The 20,455-nt window shown below is 38.4% G+C and overlaps 1 protein-coding gene across 6 annotated transcripts in view; it reads left to right on the forward strand.

The window, feature by feature from the left end:
- The window catches only part of USP40 (ubiquitin specific peptidase 40), a 42,011-nt gene that overhangs the window by 17,987 nt on the left and 3,569 nt on the right, over window positions 1-20,455 (forward strand). For 2 of the 6 annotated variants that reach the window (XM_035570181.2, XM_050711625.1), the window contains exons 16-32: window positions 500-816; window positions 1,762-1,888; window positions 2,616-2,673; window positions 3,121-3,174; window positions 4,386-4,474; window positions 5,141-5,227; window positions 6,521-6,557; window positions 8,258-8,322; window positions 8,883-8,957; window positions 10,067-10,193; window positions 11,117-11,211; window positions 12,339-12,457; window positions 12,832-12,897; window positions 13,151-13,361; window positions 14,134-14,229; window positions 15,057-15,151; window positions 15,561-18,203. In XM_035570181.2, the coding sequence (XP_035426074.1) occupies window positions 500-816; window positions 1,762-1,888; window positions 2,616-2,673; window positions 3,121-3,174; window positions 4,386-4,474; window positions 5,141-5,227; window positions 6,521-6,557; window positions 8,258-8,322; window positions 8,883-8,957; window positions 10,067-10,193; window positions 11,117-11,211; window positions 12,339-12,457; window positions 12,832-12,897; window positions 13,151-13,361; window positions 14,134-14,229; window positions 15,057-15,151; window positions 15,561-15,669 (1,827 nt within the window). In that variant the 3' untranslated portion in view covers window positions 15,670-18,203. Of the gene's footprint in view, window positions 1-499; window positions 817-1,761; window positions 1,889-2,615; window positions 2,674-3,120; window positions 3,175-4,385; window positions 4,475-5,140; window positions 5,228-6,520; window positions 6,558-8,257; window positions 8,323-8,882; window positions 8,958-10,066; window positions 10,197-11,116; window positions 11,212-12,338; window positions 12,458-12,831; window positions 12,898-13,150; window positions 13,362-14,133; window positions 14,230-15,056; window positions 15,152-15,560; window positions 18,205-18,364; window positions 18,490-18,616; window positions 19,241-19,549; window positions 19,642-20,455 lie in introns of those variants that run through there. The other 4 variants (XR_004782185.2, XR_007708488.1, XM_035570163.2 and 1 more) reach the window with 4 other exon arrangements.

Raw genomic sequence — 20,455 nt, forward strand, 5'->3', positions numbered from 1 at the left:
GAGTTCTTGTCTTTGTTGTAGTTTTGATGTGGTCTTCAATGCTTCAGCTTCTTACGCAATCAGATTGCTTTCAGCAAGTAATTATATTCTTGGCCTAGGTAACAAATCAGAAAGCACAGACTTAAAAATCTAATTCTCTTCACCTGCCTCAGTCATGCTAATTTTTAATATCCTGAGGGGTTAAAGTCAGCTATTCATAATTTGGTGGAGACTGATTTTTCCATCCACTGTTTACCCCATTACTGTTACCAACATTATTTACTATACATACAGACATAGAACAGACCTTAGCAGCATGCTTTCCTGTGCCAATACATTTGAGTTACTCTCGTTGTTTGTTCACTAGGCATTTGGCCAAAAATGGCTTATTTCTAATGAGAGAGGTTCCACCTTTTTGCTTCAATAATTTTACTGTTGTCACTTATTGCTGTATAGTATTTCCTATTTACAGAAATGTGCATTATTGATCTCTACATAATCTATGCATTCCTTACTTCAGGTTGGTGGCACAAAGGTGATGACAGGCCCTGATCATGAACCTGTGATCATAAACGTTCTTCGTTTGGCAGAGTATAATGAAGGAGGGAAGGGTCAACACTTCACAGAATCGCAGCACATCTTTCCATGCAGCACAAAACTGGAGGATCTGCACAGGGCCTTAGCACCATCAGGAGGAATCATTTTAAAGAATGGCTCAGGACCTGATAGAGAAGGCAAGAACTGGGAAGTTCTTGAAGAACATATGAAGGAAACGATCAGAAGTGTTGGTCTGACAGATGGATGTTCGGTACTAATCTTAGACAGCCATGACCAGAGGTAACCATTTTGATTTTAAGTATGATTAATCAAAAAAGCAGTTGTGGCAAAATCTGTTCAGTTAAAATTATGCTAGATGTGTGTGTATGTATATATGTTTATATATACATTACTCAAATTAATTTTCATTTTGTGACCTTTTAAATTCAAGATAATGTAGTCTTACGTTTTTGGGATCAGACTCTTACCAACTGTTAGATATTTTGCTCATAAAGTGCAGATGCAGTCACATCCTTTGACTTACACTTTTAATAGGAAACACCTAATGAGAACAAATTGTGCCCAGTGTGCTGGCACATTTTTGGAGTAACTTGAATTTCTAAGCCTTGAGTTTTGTGGTTCTCTGAGAGACTTGGTGGAATGAGAACTGTGCAGTATCAGAAGAGTATGCAGCTCTGCTGAATCTCCCAAGTTGAATCTAAAGTTGCCAGAGGCAAGTTTCTGGTCTCGTTTCCCTTCTGAATGTATAGTCCTGAGGGTAGGTTCCTGTTTTTAGAGATGTGTATATGTGCTCGTTATATAAATTCTAACTTCCTAGCTGAAACAGTTCTGAAAAATTGCAACTACATCAGTTGAGAGGGTTCTTCTCAAAGAGCTGTTTCTCTGTTTGTGTAGTAGCAGACACATAGACAGCCTCAAAGTCTGGTTATTACTTGGTATGCTTTTAAAATATTTTTTCCAGAAGGCTTAGATCCAGCCTCACAAAGTGACTTCGACTCTGAGTGCCTTCAAAAGCTCTATTTCCATTGAAAGACAGTTACCAAAACAGTTTTTCCTGGTTTGCTCAATAGCCAGCCCAGTGGTGCCTGGATTCTGCCTGAGGCTATCACTATTAATGACCTAGGCATTTTTGATTTATTTTAGAGCTTTGGTATTTAGCAATCTAGCCCAGATAATACAAAGTTCTCCTGTCTTTGACTATATTTTTACTGCTCATTTTTACAGCTTTGTGAATGTTTCAAGTGGCAATTTGACTGCTTTTACGTACGACATCAGCTGGCTCCAAGTTAAAAACTTCTGCGGAATGGAAGATGAAGAGAAACACGTTAAAATTACTGCCACTATTGAAACAGTAAGAAGTCTGATTATTCAGGCATTTAAGACAGGCTATTTCCCTGAGATGTTTGGCCAGTGCAGTTGGGCAGGTTAATGAGGACTGGTTTTAGCATTTGAAGTGAAGTTTCTGTGGGGAAAATAGTGTGCAGCTTGGAGTTAAAGTTACTGGAATGGTTTGATGTTATGTATTAAGACCATAATGCTGGTGACTTAATACAGTGCAGTCTACACTAGTGTCTTTGTGTGAAACAATTTTCTTTTTGGACCATCCTGTAAGCGTATTGAGGCCATGCCAGTGACAAAACCTGAAAGAGGAAGAAAATACTATTTCTCCTTTTCAAAACAGGATAAGAAAGAAATGCTGGTTTTGCCAAGGGGTGGATTTCTGATACCTTTTCTGCTTTTTAAATTATTTCCTGTTACAGAACGTACTGCTTGCAAAATGAATATTTGCTAAATATTAGTCATTTGATAAATTCAAAAGTTAAATACCATTTTCTTTTCTTTGGAATACTTTTTGTAAGAAAAATTTCCCAAAATATGTTGCATGTAATAAATGTACAGATATCATATTTGTGTGATAATATTAAATAAATGTTTTCTTAGTTGTGTATAATGTTAGCAGGAATAAGAACATAACTGGGATGAATTTCAAGTGAAGGCTGCCTTTTGTGGACTGGCATTTGAACAGCAGATACATTGGCTTTTTTGTATTGGAGGTGTTAATACTGCTTTCTTTTTAGGTGATGTCAGATATCAAAATGAAAGCAATACAGGAGTTTCAACTAGATGAAGAGCTAGGTAAGTGTTCAACTGCTTTACTTACAGATCTAAAGAATTTCACAGAATGACAAGACTGGCTGAGGTGGGGAGGGACACCTGGGTCCACCTGTCCCAACCCCACTCCAGCAGGGACACCCCGAGCAGGGTGCCCAGCCCCATGTCCCGTCACCTCCTAAAGCTCTCCAAGAAAAAAGTCTTTGGAAACACTTGGCCAGTTTCATATTTTACTCGTTGTGGCTAACACGTGGCTTCAAAGAGAAAGTAATCTGTCACTGAAAGTATAAAAACTTGTTCATGAAGTACCTAGGAATTCACTCCTTTTGATGTAATATCTCCAGAGGAAGGCCCCTAGGATAAACCTGTTGTCATTAATCTGAAATATGTTACCCATCTAAATTTCTGAGCCAAACTTCTTATTTGAATTATTTAATATATCAACCTCTCTTCTGCACCCTTTTTTTACAGCAAGTGACAGTTGTCTTAGACCTGTTAGTGGAAATGGGAAACTTCTCTCTCCAGGTAAATTTATTTACTTATTTTGGTATCATTCTTTAAGAAATTAAATTAGGAGACTTGAAGTGATGTGTAAAGTTTGATTATTGGATTTTAGTGCAGCTGAAACAGTAGACTTGAATACTGTGGTGATGGAGGAAGCACTGTTATGCTCCTGTTCACTATGAGAAGGCTGCTTGTATCTGTGGTGTTAAACAGAGTAATGTGTGGACTTTTGCTTCCACAGGAATAGAGGAACATGTTCATGCCACAGCCTGGTCCGTGATTTAGATGTGTGTAATACTACTGTCACTGTATGACTCTGCTCCTGATGGCCAATGTTCAGTAGAATAGAAACTCAAGCTTTATTTTCACTGTTGTTGGGGCAGTAGCGAGAGACTATAGATCAGCTTTGCACTTGTTGGAAAATATTTTCTCTATTTTTACTATTTTACTGATAACACTGCTAAAGCAAAGTACAACCAGGAGGCCAGAGAGATTAATTCTGCTCTACTCAGCATTTGTCAGACAACGTCTGGAGTGTGGCGTCCATTTTGGGACCTCCCAAGTATGAGAAAGAAACCCTAACAAACTAGAGCCAGTCTGGAGGAAAGCATCCAGGATGGTTTGGGAACTGGAACATGAGAGGAAGGAAGCTGTTTGTTTTTTTTCCAGCCTGAAGAGGAGGTTCAGGGGAAATAATTGTCATTTTTTAACTCCTCAGTGTGGACCTGTAGAGGAGGCAGAGTCAGATTCTTCCCAGAGTTGGATGAAAGGATCAGAGGCAGCTGACACAAATTACAGCAAGGGAGATTCCCACTGGGTGTGGTAGCGGGGGAAAGGGAATAATTCACACTGTGAGTGGTCAAACAATAGGCATGGGGCCCAGAGATGCATGGGTTAGCCATCCTTGGAAGTGTTCAGAGCTTGACTGGAAAAACCTCATCAGAGCTGGTCCTGCTTTGAGCAGGGGTTTGAGCCAGATAACCTACAAATGCCTGTTCCATCCTAAAGTCTTCTGTCACCCCATACAAGGGTGTACAAGGGGTGGTGGGGAGAAACCGTTATACAGATTTGCCCTAGTCATAGAAGGCTTACAGATTTAATGTAAACACTGGAAAATAAGCTCCCTAAATGTCACTGAACGTTTTTATCGTTCTCTAAAGAGCAGCACAATAGAATGGATATTTTCAGAAACAGCAGTTTATGATGTTTTCCTTATTTTCTTTTCCCTGAAGTGCCTGAGGATTATACTGTCAAGGAAGCAGAACTGAAAATGGGAAGCTTGCTCGGGCTGTGTCGTGGAAAAGCTCTAACTTCCACACAGGTATAAAAGGGCTGGGACTGAAAAGGGACTAGAGGTGCTTTTATGCTTTTCAATATTTCATGTGGTCCTCTTTGTACTTTTACAATGGTTGTAGTGGTAATCAGTATGGGGGGAAAAATGCTTACTAATATCAAGAATTATATGTATTATCAGGAAGGTTCACATCACATCTCAAGTGCTGAAGGCCAAGAGCCTATACACACTAACAGTTAATATAGCTCATTTGACTAATTGTAAATCACTTATTATAATTGATCTGTTTGCAGTTTTCCATGTTTGCTCTCATGTGCATATGAACAAAAGAGCATAAAGAAAAGGGAGGTAATACTATATTTGATATCTGCAAGTTGTAAAGATGGGTGGGGCTGTATATTTCTGATGATCAAAGTGCCAGAATAGGGCTTAAGCTAGCAGGTTTTCTCTCTCATTTGCAGCAGGCAAAGCACATGTACAGCTGCTTAATGAAGCTCTACTGATGTCCATACTGATGTCCATAACTTAACTGCATGTGCTCCTCTGTTCTCTGTAGTTGCAGTGCTGTTTGACTGATGGTAACAGTGCAATAGCTGGTACTTCATGCAATAAGTGCATGCATTGGGGAGAGTTTTCTCTCAGTATTTCTGTACTTAAATATGTATTCTAAATAGTTTATACTTGCCTTTTTAGCTGCTCTTATATTTTATTATTGGGCATGACCAACATATGGGCCCTGAGATGGAGATAGTTGTGGAAGAGACTGCCTCTGTGAAAGAAGTAAGTCTAGATGCTCTTAAAAGCTTATGTCATGCTTGGGTCAGGACTGCTGCTTGTAGAGAACCTTGTTTTGTACCTGTGTCACTTCAGCTTGCCAGGAGACATCGCATCAAAGGAAGTGTTTCAACTTGCCTTGAGCTTTCACCAAGTAGTAAAGAGACACCATCCAAGTAGTAAAGAGACACCATATTTCCTTTGGATGAATGTAGTCTCACTACTTCATGCGTGGCTAGCCACTCCTTTTATAAACAGCAATACTCAGAATGAGATGTAATCATGGCAGAGACTGCCACAGTTAAATTTTTGTATGTGGTAGTTTATATTTATTTCTCAATACTAGGTTAATCTTTAGACTAAATGATCTTAGAGGTCTTTTACAACCTGAATGATTCTATATGCATGCTTTTGAGTCGTGCTGTGCAATTAGACTTTAAAAAAAAAAAGGTCTGAAAGTTGGACTCTGACAGCATTGCTCAAAGAAAGAGGATAAGGCAGCTTTTAATGATAATTATGGCCAAGTCCAGGTGAGATAGAATGCAGTGTATGAGGATGGTGCAGTGTCTTTGGGAATGTGTATTCAAAAAGTTGTTCTAATGTGCTTGACAGTCAACACAGAAAAATCCAGAAAGATGCAGTGAGCACCATAACTCTATCTTGGACCAGTCAATCAGACTTAATAGTTGCATGGGTTGTGGAGGATGGTAGGCTGTATATGGACTGGAAAGAGTTTGGAATTAAGACAATCATCTTACATTACTTATGGAGAACAAGAGCTAGTGAGGGGTACTGGATTAAAGACATGTTGCTACAGACAATTTTGCTACAAACATTTCTTCTGTAGTTTATCAAACTCTGAATGGACAACTGTGCACAAAGTGAGGGAAGCAGTCCTCAGTACTGCAGATCCCTCTTTCTGGTACAGACTGCTGATGTCTAGAAGTAGTGGAAAGTGAGTTTTGCAGGTTTTATTTCTAAAAGGTGCATTTTTGAGCTCAGTGGCAGAACTTTTTAGTGAATCAACAAACTGACAGCACAAACTTTTAACTGTGTGTGAGCCTACTCACCTGACACAGTAAACTTCCTACAGGAGAAAAATTCCCTATTTAAAGGGTATAATATCTAGCTCAAATGCACCATGCCTATGTAACTATATTGCTTTTAGGAGTTGAACAGGAATCAGTCACTCTCTTTCTGTGTCTTAGGAATTTTTAGTGTAGATTTGCTGAAAACTTTATTTCCCAACCTATGAATTGAGAATGTGAAGTCTCAACTTATGTTTTTTCTTTTTTCCAGTGTCTAAATTTAATGCTGGAAAAATCTGGATTATCAGGTTAGTTGTATTGTTGTTTAATAATGTATTTTTCAGGTTTCTAAGACAGGTCTTGGTACCCTGAAACTTAATTTGTTACAATGATTTGTGTCATTGTAATGTGAGGAGGGGAGAAGAAAGAATTATGAACTTATAGTTTTGCTCTGATAAAAGCTGGTTGTGCAGCTTCCAGCTTTATATTTAATGGCAGTATGGCAAAACCCACAGTTTCTGGAATGTACAGTTGGGTGCACATACAGGTGGAGGTGTTTGGCTGTTTTGACATCTGTTTCATTGGAAACCACTGCATGTGATGAACTTTTAAAGAAAAAAGCCTTTCTAGGTCACTTGGCAAAAACAAGTTGTTCAAAATGAGATCACAGTTTGGTCACTGTTTGGGAATCTGAGTGGTAGGAGTTCCTGTTACTGACCATTTTTATGAGGATTAAGGAAGAGAGATAGACAGCACTTGCATCACGTGTGAATTTCCTGGCTGAATGTCTTTGTGTTGATGCTGATGTGGAGGAAGAAGCACAGGCTTGGAGTGGTGGTGTTTTCCAGTTTTACTTCTAAATATTCATTAAATGTTGAATTTGTTTTATGGTGGAGTGATGGCAGCATGTTAAGCCATACTCCATAAAAAATGTTCACCTGAAACATGTTACTGTCAAAATACACATTGAGTAGCCCAAGATAAAATTAAGTATTGTGTTCTTGTTTACATGTACATATGGGTGGAGTACATAACGATGTCTTAAATACAAGCTTAACCTTTTTTATTTCCCTGTGGTATAGGTTTACTGCCAAGAAACAGTGATTCTGTTTTCGTTGCTTTCTTTTTATATTACTGCTTGTGGAAAATTAAATTTGGCCTTGTGTAGAGCTTTGTGATCTGACTTCTCTCAAAGAAATGTCAGGCTTCACTGAATCTTGATGTTGTTTAAAAAGATTGCAAAGTAGTCCTTTCTACACATAAATTATTGATGAGATTCCTTATGTGCTTGGTTTAGTTGTGAAAATCAAATTTTGTACTCTGCAAAGAAAGTGCATTTTCATCTGTTATGTTTTAATCAAATTAAAAAGTTTAGCTGTATTTCTTCCTTCTGTACTTGATGCTTTATGCATAGGTGCTAAATCTAAAGTATCATAGTTTCTGAACGATACCATCTTTTTGTCCTCCACTGTAAAGTCTCCCGGAAATCCAGAAGATAAGCAGTTTAGAAGGGGAAGTTGGATTTTCTTTATAGTATAGTTCTCATTTTAAGGAGCCTGTCATTGATTTAAATGGTATAATGAATTGAGAAGTTCATCAGCAATTCACACACAGTATTTCCAAAATTTTTCCCCCCTCAGCATTTTATTTTTTTATGTACAATTTTATTTGTTTTAATGCTTTTTGGCTAAGCATTGTCAATGCACTTGCTTTGCTTTCTTCTTAAACTAGGGAAATTAAGTAGGTAGGTGAGGAAGCGGGCATTTATTAAAAAAAAAAAAACCTTCCAAACAGCGAAGTGTATTTCTAGGGTTTGAGGAAGGATGTGAAGGTGGTACACGATTCAGTTTGTCAGAGATGTTTGTTTTTTTATTGGGAGAGGGGGGCAAAAAAATAGAGCAACAAACCTTTATAGATGTCTTAATTGTAGTAATAGTTGTGTGTTTTTTCTTCCATGAAACAGTATTGTTGGCTAACTAGTTTTCCGTGTGTTTTTGTTCTTCGGTAGGTGACAGCTGGCATTTGAGAAGGATTGACTGGTGCTATGAAGCAGGGGAAGCATTAAGTCAGGAAGTAAGAGGATCCTATTTTTGACTTGAATCACGTGATAGTTTTGACTTGAAACACACAATAGTGTCTGTTCCATCTTTCTTTAGAGATTTTCCCAAAGAGAACTGCTATAAAGTAAATGTGGTGTTTGTGTGCTACTTTACTCAGCACAGTGTTCTGTTTTCACAAGGCCTTATGAAGGCATTTTAACAATAGGTCAAAATGGAAATCTTACGCACCTGGCTCCTATTTTCAGGGATTATTTTTAAGCCATATCCACATAGTTTTTCCTAAAGTCTAGGATTAGCACGTGTTAAGCACACTACAAACAAGCATGAGGTGTTAATTGGTAAGAGGTGCGAAGGTAATGTGCAGCTCGGCAGGATGCACTGGAAGGGCTCTTGCAGTGCAGACTCCTGTAGATGTAGTAGTTGTGTCCTGCTGCAAAGTTGTCTCCAAGTGGTGGATGTGGAAAAAAAAACACCTTTGGCATACATTGCATAAAAAAAGATAAAATCATAATTTAGAAAACAAAGCACAATAACATGTAGACTTACAAGTGTACTATCTTTCTCTTCCTGCAGAATGCCACTCTGAAGGAACTTAATGTTTGTAGAGGAGATACTTTGGTTATAACTGAAGGAAAGCTTCCACCAAAGGTAAAAACAAACAAATTATGTCCTTTAGTCAGGTGACTGTATCTTGATACTTGAATACGAAAGTAATTTATTCTCTTATTCTAGAATTCTTCAGCTGAAATATTTTTAGTCAGAAGTAATGAATAATGCTTTGTAGTTTTACAGCTCTTTTTTATTTAAATCATTATTCATAATATTCTTAATTTGTCTATATTCTTCTTTAGACTTTTGTAGTAAAAATCTCCCATTGCAGCAGCTTTGTCTAGAAGTGTGTCAAGGTTAACAAACCTGGAAGAAATCAGTATTTCTGGAATGCAAGAGTCTTGTGAAGGCACAATTCTTATGCTACTATTTCCTCATAAAATCATAAAAAAAAGGAATTTGTGTTCCTTTTTAAGGTCAGATTTTGTCCTGATGATTGTGCTTGAAAATGGAGGGCCTTGCTGGGAAATTCTCATCAGCAATGGCCATGGAAGGTTTCTGCACAAGCAAACCTCAAGTGATAAAGGGTGTTGTAAGTTGAGACAGGAGGCTAAAAGACTGCAAGAAGCACTGGGCACATAGTAGAGATCTCAGCAATTTTATGGTGAATAAAGCTTCAAGGAAAAACAGATACTTCTAATATAGTTGTTGGGAGGACAAAAATGTAGGATAAGAGCAACAGTGCAGTGGGTGGTAATAGACCAGTTCAGAGCTGCATCTGAAGAGAAGAAATAAAGCCTATATCCTACTCAGAAAATGAGGGAAACATCCACTTACCTGCTTCCAGACAGGAAGGGACACTAAGAAAGGAGCAGGTAAGAAAGTCAGGAGCATTTCTGAAGTGGCAAAACAACGTTGCTAAATGAATACAGCTTCCTCTGGTAAGGTCATATTTATGTCTAGATCTCCAGACAAATGTCAGTCACTTGAAAATGTAATGTTAGATGCCATATGGCAGAGCAGGATGGTGATAGCATGTGATATGAGGCTGTTTTTTTTCACTGAGTAGTCCCTGTAAAAAGAATGCCAGTATCTTTACAAAAACTCAGACTTGAACAAGTTTTTTTCCTTCTTCACTAGAGGAAGGTAAATTTTTTAATTTGCATTGGAACACATGGGCTGACTGGTATTTTCTGTTCATTTTTCAGGGCTTTCTGAAAATTCCCATCTGGTGGTTCAAGCCTTCAAGCCATATGAAACATAGAGAAAATGGACAAGACCAAGTGAATGGGTTGACCTGCAGGATGGACGATTTGCAGGTGTCTCCTGCAGGAGGTGGTGAGCTTGATCAGTTTTTGAAAGGAATCATATTGCCTGTAATAACAATGAGGGCTTTTGGTCAAAAATCTAAATTTTAATCTGAACCTTTAAAATTCTCCTGAGACCTGTGAGCAACTGTACAAGTTTCAGTAAGCTTATGGTGAAAGGAGCCACATAAGAGACAGATCTAATTTTTTATTAGACCAAGAATGCTGGATGGGACTGTTCGTGTTTCTTGGCTGTATTTGGTCAGAGACAAAGATTTTCACTAGAGTTTGAAGCCTGGGTTGTTTACCTGCCAGCAAATAAAATTGCTTCTCCATACTTAAGGCAGTGGCAGTATTATAAGGCATCAACTCAAAATAAGGCATCAACTTAAAGAGCACGCATGTGATTGGCTTCAAATGTCAGATTCTTGATATCACATTTATCTCACTTCAAGCTAAATGGATTTTGGAGAAGCTGGAGAATGAGTAAATTTTACATTTACATACAGGGTTGAAAGGAAGGAGAAAAGCAACTGGGGAAAACAACAAATTGGAAAAGGGAAAACTAACCAATTTTCCTCTCTATAGTAAGCGTAAAATTCTTCCTTTGCTACTGAGCTGTGTTGCAGAAGTGTAGATTGTTTTTCAGTTTTTCCTCCTTTTCTCTCAAGCTTTGTCAGTCTGACTTGCTTCCATGTCGAGTCCAGTAGTGTAGATAAGAACAGTTTTAATTTTCCTTGCGAGACACTCTGCATTTCAGAGCCATAACCACTAATTAATACTATTTACAGACTTGAGTAGGTTTCTTAAACTACCATAAAAAAACTTAGGTCAGGTCTTTAAGTGAAATCTCACCTACAAGTGACCCATCTCTTAGGACAATGGACAATGTCATACTCACTTTACGATTGTTTTTCTTCCTCCCTCTTCCCTTCCTGCCCCCATCTAAAGACTCACCAGAATGCATCCAAACAGACACGGATTTGTGTTACGCTGGGAGTATAGAAATAGCAGGCGAAGCCACTTTGGAAGATCTGAAGATGCAGGTTAGATGCTCTCCTGTGTTGGAAATGTACAGCAACACTGTGATTAATTGAGCTATATTAATACATATTTTTTATTTCCTTTTCCCTTGTCTCTAGTATGTTCTGATATGGCATTTGCTTATATGCCATGTTCAGTGGTAAGTACCAAGAGGCAGTTTGAGCATGTAGCTCAGATAATTCCTTAGTATGTTCCCTGCAGTTGCCATTCTACCTCTCATGTGTCCTGAGCTGCAAAAGCCTTTCTTGCACTTCATCTGGAACTTTGGGTTGCAGCCCTATTTTTATTTCACAATGTACAAATTATTCATGACAAGAACACACATACAAGCACTCCTCAAAAGCCACTTTTCATTTCCACATTGTTCTTGTTTTAGTTTTATGCGTGTTTTTTTGTATGTTGAATCTAATGAATAAAAAATTGCTTTAGATGCACAGAAGGTCACGTTTGTCATTCAGGGAAGTATAGCTTAGTTTCTTTGGCCAGAAACTAAGATGTCTTTTAATGCTTTTTTTAACCAGAAAAATAAAAGTTTAATACACTTCTAAAGGGAAAATAGAAAAAACTATCATAAGACTCTTCTATTATTTAGCCAATTGGTCGTTCTACTTAACAGCATGGGAAAGGATATTTCTCTAGTTTCTGATCCATACCAGTATTTGCCATTTTGGGTATGACTTCAGTTTCACAGTCTCATCCAAACTGCTGCTATGCAAAACTGCCCATTTGCATCTTACGAGCAAGATTTGTCCTAGCATGGAAACAGCATTGTGCCCTCCATAAGGGTTTAAAGAAGCTTTTTACAGTACTTGATCATGGTAATGATTTTGTCAGCCTCATTCCCTCCCAGTTATACAAATTTTGGTTGGGAAAAAATAAAAAAAAAAAATAAAAATACTTTAGAAGCTTAGGATAAATTGAGAAGTGTTGGGAGGGAGTGAAGGTCAACTCGCTTTGAGGTCATAAAGCAAATAAGTTGATCCTGCTCACTACCTGTGAGTCACAAGCTGGAATAAATCTAAATACTTTGCCCTGTGTCTAATTGCTTCAGTATAGCATTGAGAATCAATCATTTTCTTTCCAAGCAGAATGGCTGCTGAAGTTATTGAAGAAATGTTTGTTTTTTCAGGCTATGACTTTACCATGCCGTCAGGAGCACGTTGTCCCACTGCCCACATTTCTCAGAGCCTGGACAGTGGAAAGTAAGCACCCAGGCAAGCTTTTACGACACAACAAGCAGCAACTCAAGTAGGTTTCTTATTGAACACTCAAGTAGTATTGCCAAAGACTGAATTGTGAGATGGATTGGTAGAGAGAGAAGTCGGCTCAGCCAAATAAAGCCCATTTCTGGTTATTTCAAGTTTTTGCTCAACATAATTTTCAACTCAAGTGGTATGGAATGGACAAGTGTGAACATAAGTAGATCATATCACACTTGTTATGCTAAGCTTTATTTTGTATTTTTAAATGCAGTTTTGGCAGTTTTCTGAGTTTTTTTGTTCCAATAGCCTCTTGTTTTGGTTCAGATCAGCATGGATCTACTTGACTAGAAGCGTGATTTTTTTCTACTTGTGAATTTAGAATACATGACTGAAAAATGTGTATAATCTTTTTGTTTTCAGTGAATATAAGCTGGGTGCCAGAGTGGCAATCTGCATAGAACCTCTGCAAAAAGAAGAAAACTTGGGGTAAGTCTTGAAAATACTTATTTCTTACTGCTGTGTGTTTGAGATGCGACTTAACCTAGCAGCTTTTTACTGAAATAATTTCAGTCGAGATTACAGCTGTCACTATGCTTGAATGCTTTGGGGCTTATTTTTTATTTTCCTCTGGTAGAGCTGTTGCCTAAAAATAAGGGAGGGTGGGAGGCAGTGAAAACTAGTTATTCTGGATTCTAAAAGCATGATTCACAGGAGTGGTTTATTTTCTTTCTTGTGACAGCCCACATGAATTGCTGCTTCGAGTACAGATGGGCATACCAGGGGAGAGGGACTACTATGACTCCATGGATTTGGTGTGGGATATCTCCAAAGAATGCACTACCTGGTCACTGAGGCAAAGAGTGGCTTCTCACTATTGTCTCCCTGTAGATAAAATTGAAATAGCCAAATACTTCCCTGAAAAATTTGAGTGGCTGCCAATATCTAGCTGGGTAAGATCTGGAATGACAGAATCCAACAGTTGTTTTGAGAAATATACGTGTTGGTTTGTGCTGCAGTTCTTCAGCATGCGTATTTGAATGCACATCTTTATCTTCCTGCAACATGAATGTGAGGTAAATTCGGTGGAAGTGGTTTATTTCTTCAAGGGTGCGTTAGGACTTCATTAAATCATAGCTAAGACATTAGGATTTTTGATTACACCACAAGTCATCGGAACTTACAATTCTGCCAAGTTCCCCCAAAAGACTTTTATGTGGTTAAGAGTGTGGTTGGCACAGGATAAATCTGTAGTTTATTCAAGGTTTTTCATGTACTACTGAATTTGCTTGTATAGGTTGAGAAACATTACTTAGTTGCAGTTCATAAGTATGGGTGTTATGCAAATGTATGTTTTGCTTGATTTTTTCAATCTACTGCTGTCGCAATTAGCTAATGGAAATGACAGACTTCTGTAGAAGTAGCAGAATCAGAGCATTTCTTCTCTTCACTATACAAGAGGTCCTTTGGCTGAGAGTTGTTCCCGATCACGAAGTGTCGTTTACTTTATATAGGTGAGCTGGAAGAGATTGTGGAAGAAAGAAATAAGTATTTTTTTCATGAGGAAGCAACAGAAAACAAAATGACTAATTTTCTTGACAATAAGACTCTGTGTAAGAATAGCTAGTGGGGACCCTACACCTTTAGGGACTGCCAGCAAATGTCAATTTAAGCAAATTTCTGAAATCAGCTGTGTATGAATGTTCTACTTTGATTTTTATACAGACTCAGCAAATTTCAAAGAGAAAACGGAAGAAAAAACAGGAGAGTTTACAGTCAGCGCCTTATCACCTGAAAGATGGAGATATCATTGGGGTGAAGGTAAATTAACGTGGATTTAATTGTTGCCCAAGGATTAGGTTCAGACACTGTCCCGTCTGCAGTAAATCAAATTCTTTCTGGTTTTCCTGTATCCTGCTACATCGGTATGGAAGTTCTAACATAAGAATTTGGCCAGTACGTAGTGTGGAGGGGGGAACCTCATTGGTACTGATATGTTGGGTTTTTTCTTCCTGTTCTTAACCAGTCATGGAAGTTTCATGCCTTTCCCCCCTTATGTCCTGCTACTGGCACTAGAGGGCAACACCTTAAAGGTTCTTGTGCAGTGCTCTCTTAGCCAGTGTAAGACAGTCAGTTTCTGCTCTATGCTTGAACACTATCCAGAAGAAACTGAGTTTTTCTTGCCCTCATTTTGTTTTTTCAACTCAGAATAAAATCCGAGAACAATGCCCATTAAAAACATATCCTAAATTTAAATCCATTACATTTCCCAAAGAATTACTACAGATCCATTTAAGTACTTAAAATAAGTAAGTTACATAGAAGTATATTGAACTCTGATTTGGTAATAAAACTTACTTAGGAGACCTCTGAAAGAACATACTTGCTGAATTGTCAGGCAGTGTGCTAGAGGTCTGGTGTCCTATTCTGATATATCAGAGTATTGAGAAAATTTTCTGATTAAGGCCGATTCGGAGGAGCTGAAGATTTTTTTTGCCTTTTTTAATCATCTGCATTTAACTTGAAATCAGTTGCTGTGGAATTAGACGAAATGCCTTAAATTTATTGTTTAAACTGATCGATATGTAGGGAATAGTTTTGGTAGATGGAATTTATATGCTAATACACTCAATCTCTTTTGTCAACAGAATCTTCTCCTTGATGACAGTAAGGACTTCAGCACAGTGAGAGATGATCTTGGAAAGGAGAAACAAAGACAGCTTGCATTAGAAAAAAAGAAAAGGTATTGAATATTTACTTCTATTTTTGTTCAGAAATGTGAAAGCTGTTCTTTACAGTCTAGTCTTTCAGAGTAGCTTATTACCTGGATAATTTGTTGGGACAGTGTTAGCTGTTACAGTGTACAACTTTAGTAGTGCCAAAAGAAGCACTCAGATAATTCAAACTTCTGGCTTTAAGTGCCACGTTCCTACCTTAGTTTTTTTTCTTGCAATACGCTGGACAGTTTGACACTGCCTGTGGAGATGAAAAATGAACTCCTTTGCTGCAGTGGCCATGCAGAGGTCATAAGTGGAAACTGGCAGTATCATTCTTACAATTTAGTGGAAATCGGATTTCCAGTCCTGCTGTCTCATTCTGCTTTAGGTGCTAGGGCTCATATTAATTTCAGGCATCTTAATTTTTTTTAACAGTCGGCAAGCTGAACGCTTACAGGACCATGTTTTGTCTGAGGAAAAACTGAGTATTAAGCAACGTAAACCAGAAGTGGCTCTTTCTATCAACGTGGGAGTTTTCAGATAGCACAGGAGATGCTTTGCTGATGAGAACCTACTACCGATGTACTGAATTGGAGTACCTCAACTGGACCAGCAAGAGGGATGCTTGTTCTCGAAGCATCTTCAAGAATCACCGAGACAAACTGGATATAGGATTCAGGATAACTGATTTTCTTCTAATCTCTCTTGGAAGTGCTTTTGCATCCCTTTGTCAATGTGGTACTTATTCTCAGGCTAGGTAAATGCACTTTATTCGTGAGAAAAATGAATAATATATTGTATTACCCTTTTTGACTTTTTATAATCACCCTAAATGCTGTTTTTGTCAGATGCTGATGTCTTGCACCATCACTACGACGTTTGCTTCCTTTTTTAATGCAGTCATAAACATATCTTTTTAGAAGTTATTTTTCCATCTCTGATCACTAAAGTTACTAGCAATACCAGAGTTTACTTCTGTCTGTTTATATATAAACCTAAATCTGTAGTAACTCGAGTCCGATTTCAGGAATGAAGGAAATGTGGAAGTCTCTGGACAAAGGGTAGTAAACTGACTAAGAAAGGATTAAGTTCAGAATTTGTCAAGCTCTTAAACCTGAAGACCCTTTCTGATACAAAACAGTAGTGCAGTAGCCCTACATTTTAAAGTTGCTGGTGTTTTTTTTATTGTTCACAAGCTTCGTTAAAAAATGGAAAAATTGGGCAGGCCTGTTGTTTGGTCTTGTATGAGTTTTAGTGTACTCAGGAAAAAGGCTAACATTTATTACACTTGAGGAAAAAGAAAATGTTTCGCTTGAGTCAGATGGTTGATTTACAGCCTCCACAACAGAAGGGCATGTAGGCAGCCCACTAACAGCTGAACTCAGTATCAAAGGTTCTTAAATGTTAAGTGGAATGTTTGCCAAATGCTTGTAAGATTGGATCTCAAGATTGAGAGTGCCTGTAATTACCTAATGAGACCATATTTTCTTAGACCTGAAGCTGGGAATCAGGGTTTACTAAAAGTTGATGTTTTAGCATCTTCGGATAAACTTTTCTAATGCTTATAATACTTAAACTGTGTTCCCCCACTGCACATGCCTATTCATTACCTAATTTCCCATCAGGTTCAAAATTTTCTTTGGCTTAAATTGTCACTAATAGTTGTACTCAAACTCTTAATAGAATTAACTGTTTATAATCAAATTCTAAGCATACTATGAATGATAAGGTGAACATGGAATAGTGGAAGATAACACAAGCATTTCCATGCAGCAGTAAAATGCTGATGGCATGTAATGTGTTTGCATTTTGCTGCTGGGAACCTGTGCAAATTGGTTATTGTATCAAATGGAGTCTGCTATTAAACACACTACACAGCCTTGTTGAACTGCACAAATGTTTGGATGAGCAAAGCAACTTTTAAAAACAACTGTTCAACATAGCCTGAAGTATCCTGAGTGAACAAAATACAAGTAATTTTCGGATGCTACCGTATTTAATCCGTTTCGTATGGAGATGTATAGAGAAGATTTTGTAGAAGATGCAAGTATAGCAGACTACCAAAATTTTGACTAATGTGAGAACATTCACTGACTTACCTTTTGTAGATTAGTAATATTCTGGTATTTTTGACAATTTCAAGACAAACTGACACTGAACAAAACAAAAGGGAAGAAAAGTAAAACGTACCTCATTCTGAAGCATATGATTAGTCTTTAATTCTTTTGATAGGTTTAAAATTCAGCAGTTTCTGTGCTTTATGATGTTTCAGTCAAGGGGGTATTTTAATTTCCTAACTATTTTGGTCATAGGTAGGCTTGAATCTTGAACTCTTGGAATCCTAGTTTTATAGATTATTTCGTTGCCCTCAACTCAGTCAGAAAAAATTTCTTTCTAACTCAGCTTGCTGTATCCAACTTATTTTGTGAAGCCTTCTTCCCTGTCAGCAAGTCGTCTTGTGAGCCAAGGTTTACCAAAACTATGGCACATGCTGATTAGTAAGGTAAAGGAGAAAGCCTTTTTTTACTTGCAAGTCGTTCCATTGCGTTACACTTACTGTGCTGTCACTTTATTTCCTACAGTTCCATGCTGGACAGCTGTATTGGGCTTAACCTTGCCAACTACTTCTTAATAACTCTAGTCTCTTCCTGAAAATGTGAGGTTTGGAGAAATTTAAATATGAATTACAAGGACTAATGGGGGGGATTCTAGTATGTGCCTTTGAAGTGTAATGTAGCAGCTTCTGCACTGAACCAGTATTGAATTATTTCTAATGTTGGCTCAAAAGGCTTTTTTTCTGTTAAAGCTATATTGTGGATCGTTCCACAATGAGTTCATTAAAAGCAGGGTGGGGAGAGGGAATACCTTTTTAAAATGGAGTCTTTGTGATTCCACACTTTGCGATGGTTATATTCCAAAGCCTGGAAAAGCTTTTGTCTTTATTTTTCAAGTGCTCTTCACAAAATAAAGAGTGATTTATAGATGTCTATTTGATTTGTCTATATATGTTTCACTGATATGTTTGGGAGTGGCATGAATTATTTTCCTAACACTGGACAGGGCACAACATTCATTAAGTTTAAATTTTAAAATTTCTTTGGAAGCCTGCATTCTGATCACTGTGCAAGAAGTTTCCCCAACCCAGCTGGGGCTGCAGTGTGAAAAGCCCTGTGTTCAGCTGCGGGATTAGGATTTTGGTGCAAGTTGGTGGTTTTAACTTACGTTTCCTCCTTTTTCAGAAAGTATGTTTCAGAGCTTACACTAACTAGGAGTTGGAACAACGTGTGTGCACAGATGTATTAATCTGATCTATTTTTAAAGAGAAGTAGCATAAATCATCCAGAGGACAGTGGATCTGCACAGAGTAAGAAACATATTGCTGAAGAATAGTTGTCTTGGGTAGCTGATCCTGGTAAAATCCTTGTAAAAGAATGTACTCAACTTGAGGGATCTTATTATGGGAATGCTTTCTTTTTTTCCCTTTTTCTCAGAACTCACTCCACTCCAGTGTGCTGAAGTGATCACAGAACAGGAGGAAGTGGACAGTTTAAAAAGCCATCTCATTCTCTCTTTAATTCTCCCTCAGAAGCTGCTGAACAGAGCCATGGAGTTGTTAAAGGTATTACAGGTACAAGGAAGACAAAGGGTAGCACGGGGGTGTGTAGCTGGGACAGGTGAGTGATGGCCAAGGGAGGCTGTAGTTGGAGGAAGCTGCTCAATTCTGGGACTTGCTGGCTGGTTTTGCTGTTTGCCCAGCAAAGCAAACAAACTAATAAAAAAAAATCCCAGCAAGGGGTTCTGGGAGTGCCCTCTAGTGTGGTTAGTTGGAGTTTGGGGATTTTACCAGCACTTCTTTTTAATTACAGGCAAATTCCATCTTCAGCCCTTGCCATATCCAAGGCCTCTCTACAAGATGAGTAATAGTATCAAGCTGAGTTTGCAAGCAAGCTTAGAGAAACCAAAACGAGGGAGCTCCCAGCCCTGGAGCCAGTATCTAGAAAGCTAACAACTAAATTATTTTTTGACTGACTGACGCTTGGTAGCACAGCACTGTATGCAGACATGCAGAAGACACAGTAATCACAAAGATCCCTGGGAAGATGTGGTACAGCCAGGTTAGTGAAGCTGCATGAAGCTGCATCAGCTTTGTTTTGTTGAATTCAGTTTCCAACTACCACTGCTCCTGTTTCTTCGAAGCCTGTTTGTGGCTTCTAAGGGCATCAGTCTTCTTGCTGGATTGGAGATCTCTTGCTAAGAGAGATGCAGCTTCTTGGTTAACAAATCTCGGAATCCTTGCATTACAAAGCTTTCCTATAGACTTTAACTGGACCTCAAATGAGTTTTTATTCCAATGTTTGTATTCATATGGTGATCAGTGGGGCTTAAACACCTGCTTCTGCTAAAATTTCCTTTCTATTTGCCAGGGAGAAACACTTCAAAACCAACCAAACAAAAAAAAAGCCCACCACCACCAATGAACACCTGGCTGTTGGCCATCACACCTGCTTCATGAGTGGTAAGTTCTGCTGGAGTTCAATAACTATTTTTTGTTCCACCAATTAACCAATTTTAGTTTCCTGTGTGCATTTATTCTGCTATAGCCCCAAGCCCTGGGCATTTATTGCTCACAGGGCTCTGAGGAGCATTCTCCCTTTCCGTGCTGGCAGCATCATTCATGCAGATCCACTAGGATCTTCCCCAGTGACCACCACCAAGACAGGTCCTGCCTTCAAACTCCTCTGCGGTCACATTTTTCCTAGTGGTCCCAGGAAAGTGCTGATCGCTGCTGAGTGCATGTGATCTGTGTTGTACATGGCAGACGATGAGCACCCTGTAACTGCGCTGCTCTACATGTCTCCTCTTACCGCTGGTTAACAATTGCTGGCCAGATCCACGGTTTGGGTGTAAAACAGCTCCTGGGTGACTTCTGTGAATTAAACTCCTTTGGGCGTTAAAAACACAGGCCTAACTCTTCTCCTGCCCACCTTTCCTTTGGCTCTTAAAGGGAAGGATTTTTAATAGCATGGTTTATTTTGCTCCCATTGGACGCTCATGGCAGGGACAGGATGTGATTTTTTTTTGCATTTTAACTAGGTACAGCCACCATGGTTTGCTAAATTGATGCATGTTTAGGTTTCTTAACAAATGTGTAATGCTAATAAGCTTGGTAATGTTTCTGCAGAAACATTACAGCTGTTAGCTATAAGGTATGCATGGAGTGAATCCTGACTGAGGATGGTGTATAGGACCATTAAAGATTCCCCATTCAGAATTTACTTATGACTTATGAATTCTTGGTTATTATTTCTTAGACCTAGTTTGCTCAGTGA

The sequence above is a fragment of the Cygnus atratus genome, chromosome 6 (genome assembly GCF_013377495.2).
Source record: "Cygnus atratus isolate AKBS03 ecotype Queensland, Australia chromosome 6, CAtr_DNAZoo_HiC_assembly, whole genome shotgun sequence".
Taxonomy (NCBI): Eukaryota; Metazoa; Chordata; class Aves; order Anseriformes; family Anatidae; genus Cygnus; species Cygnus atratus.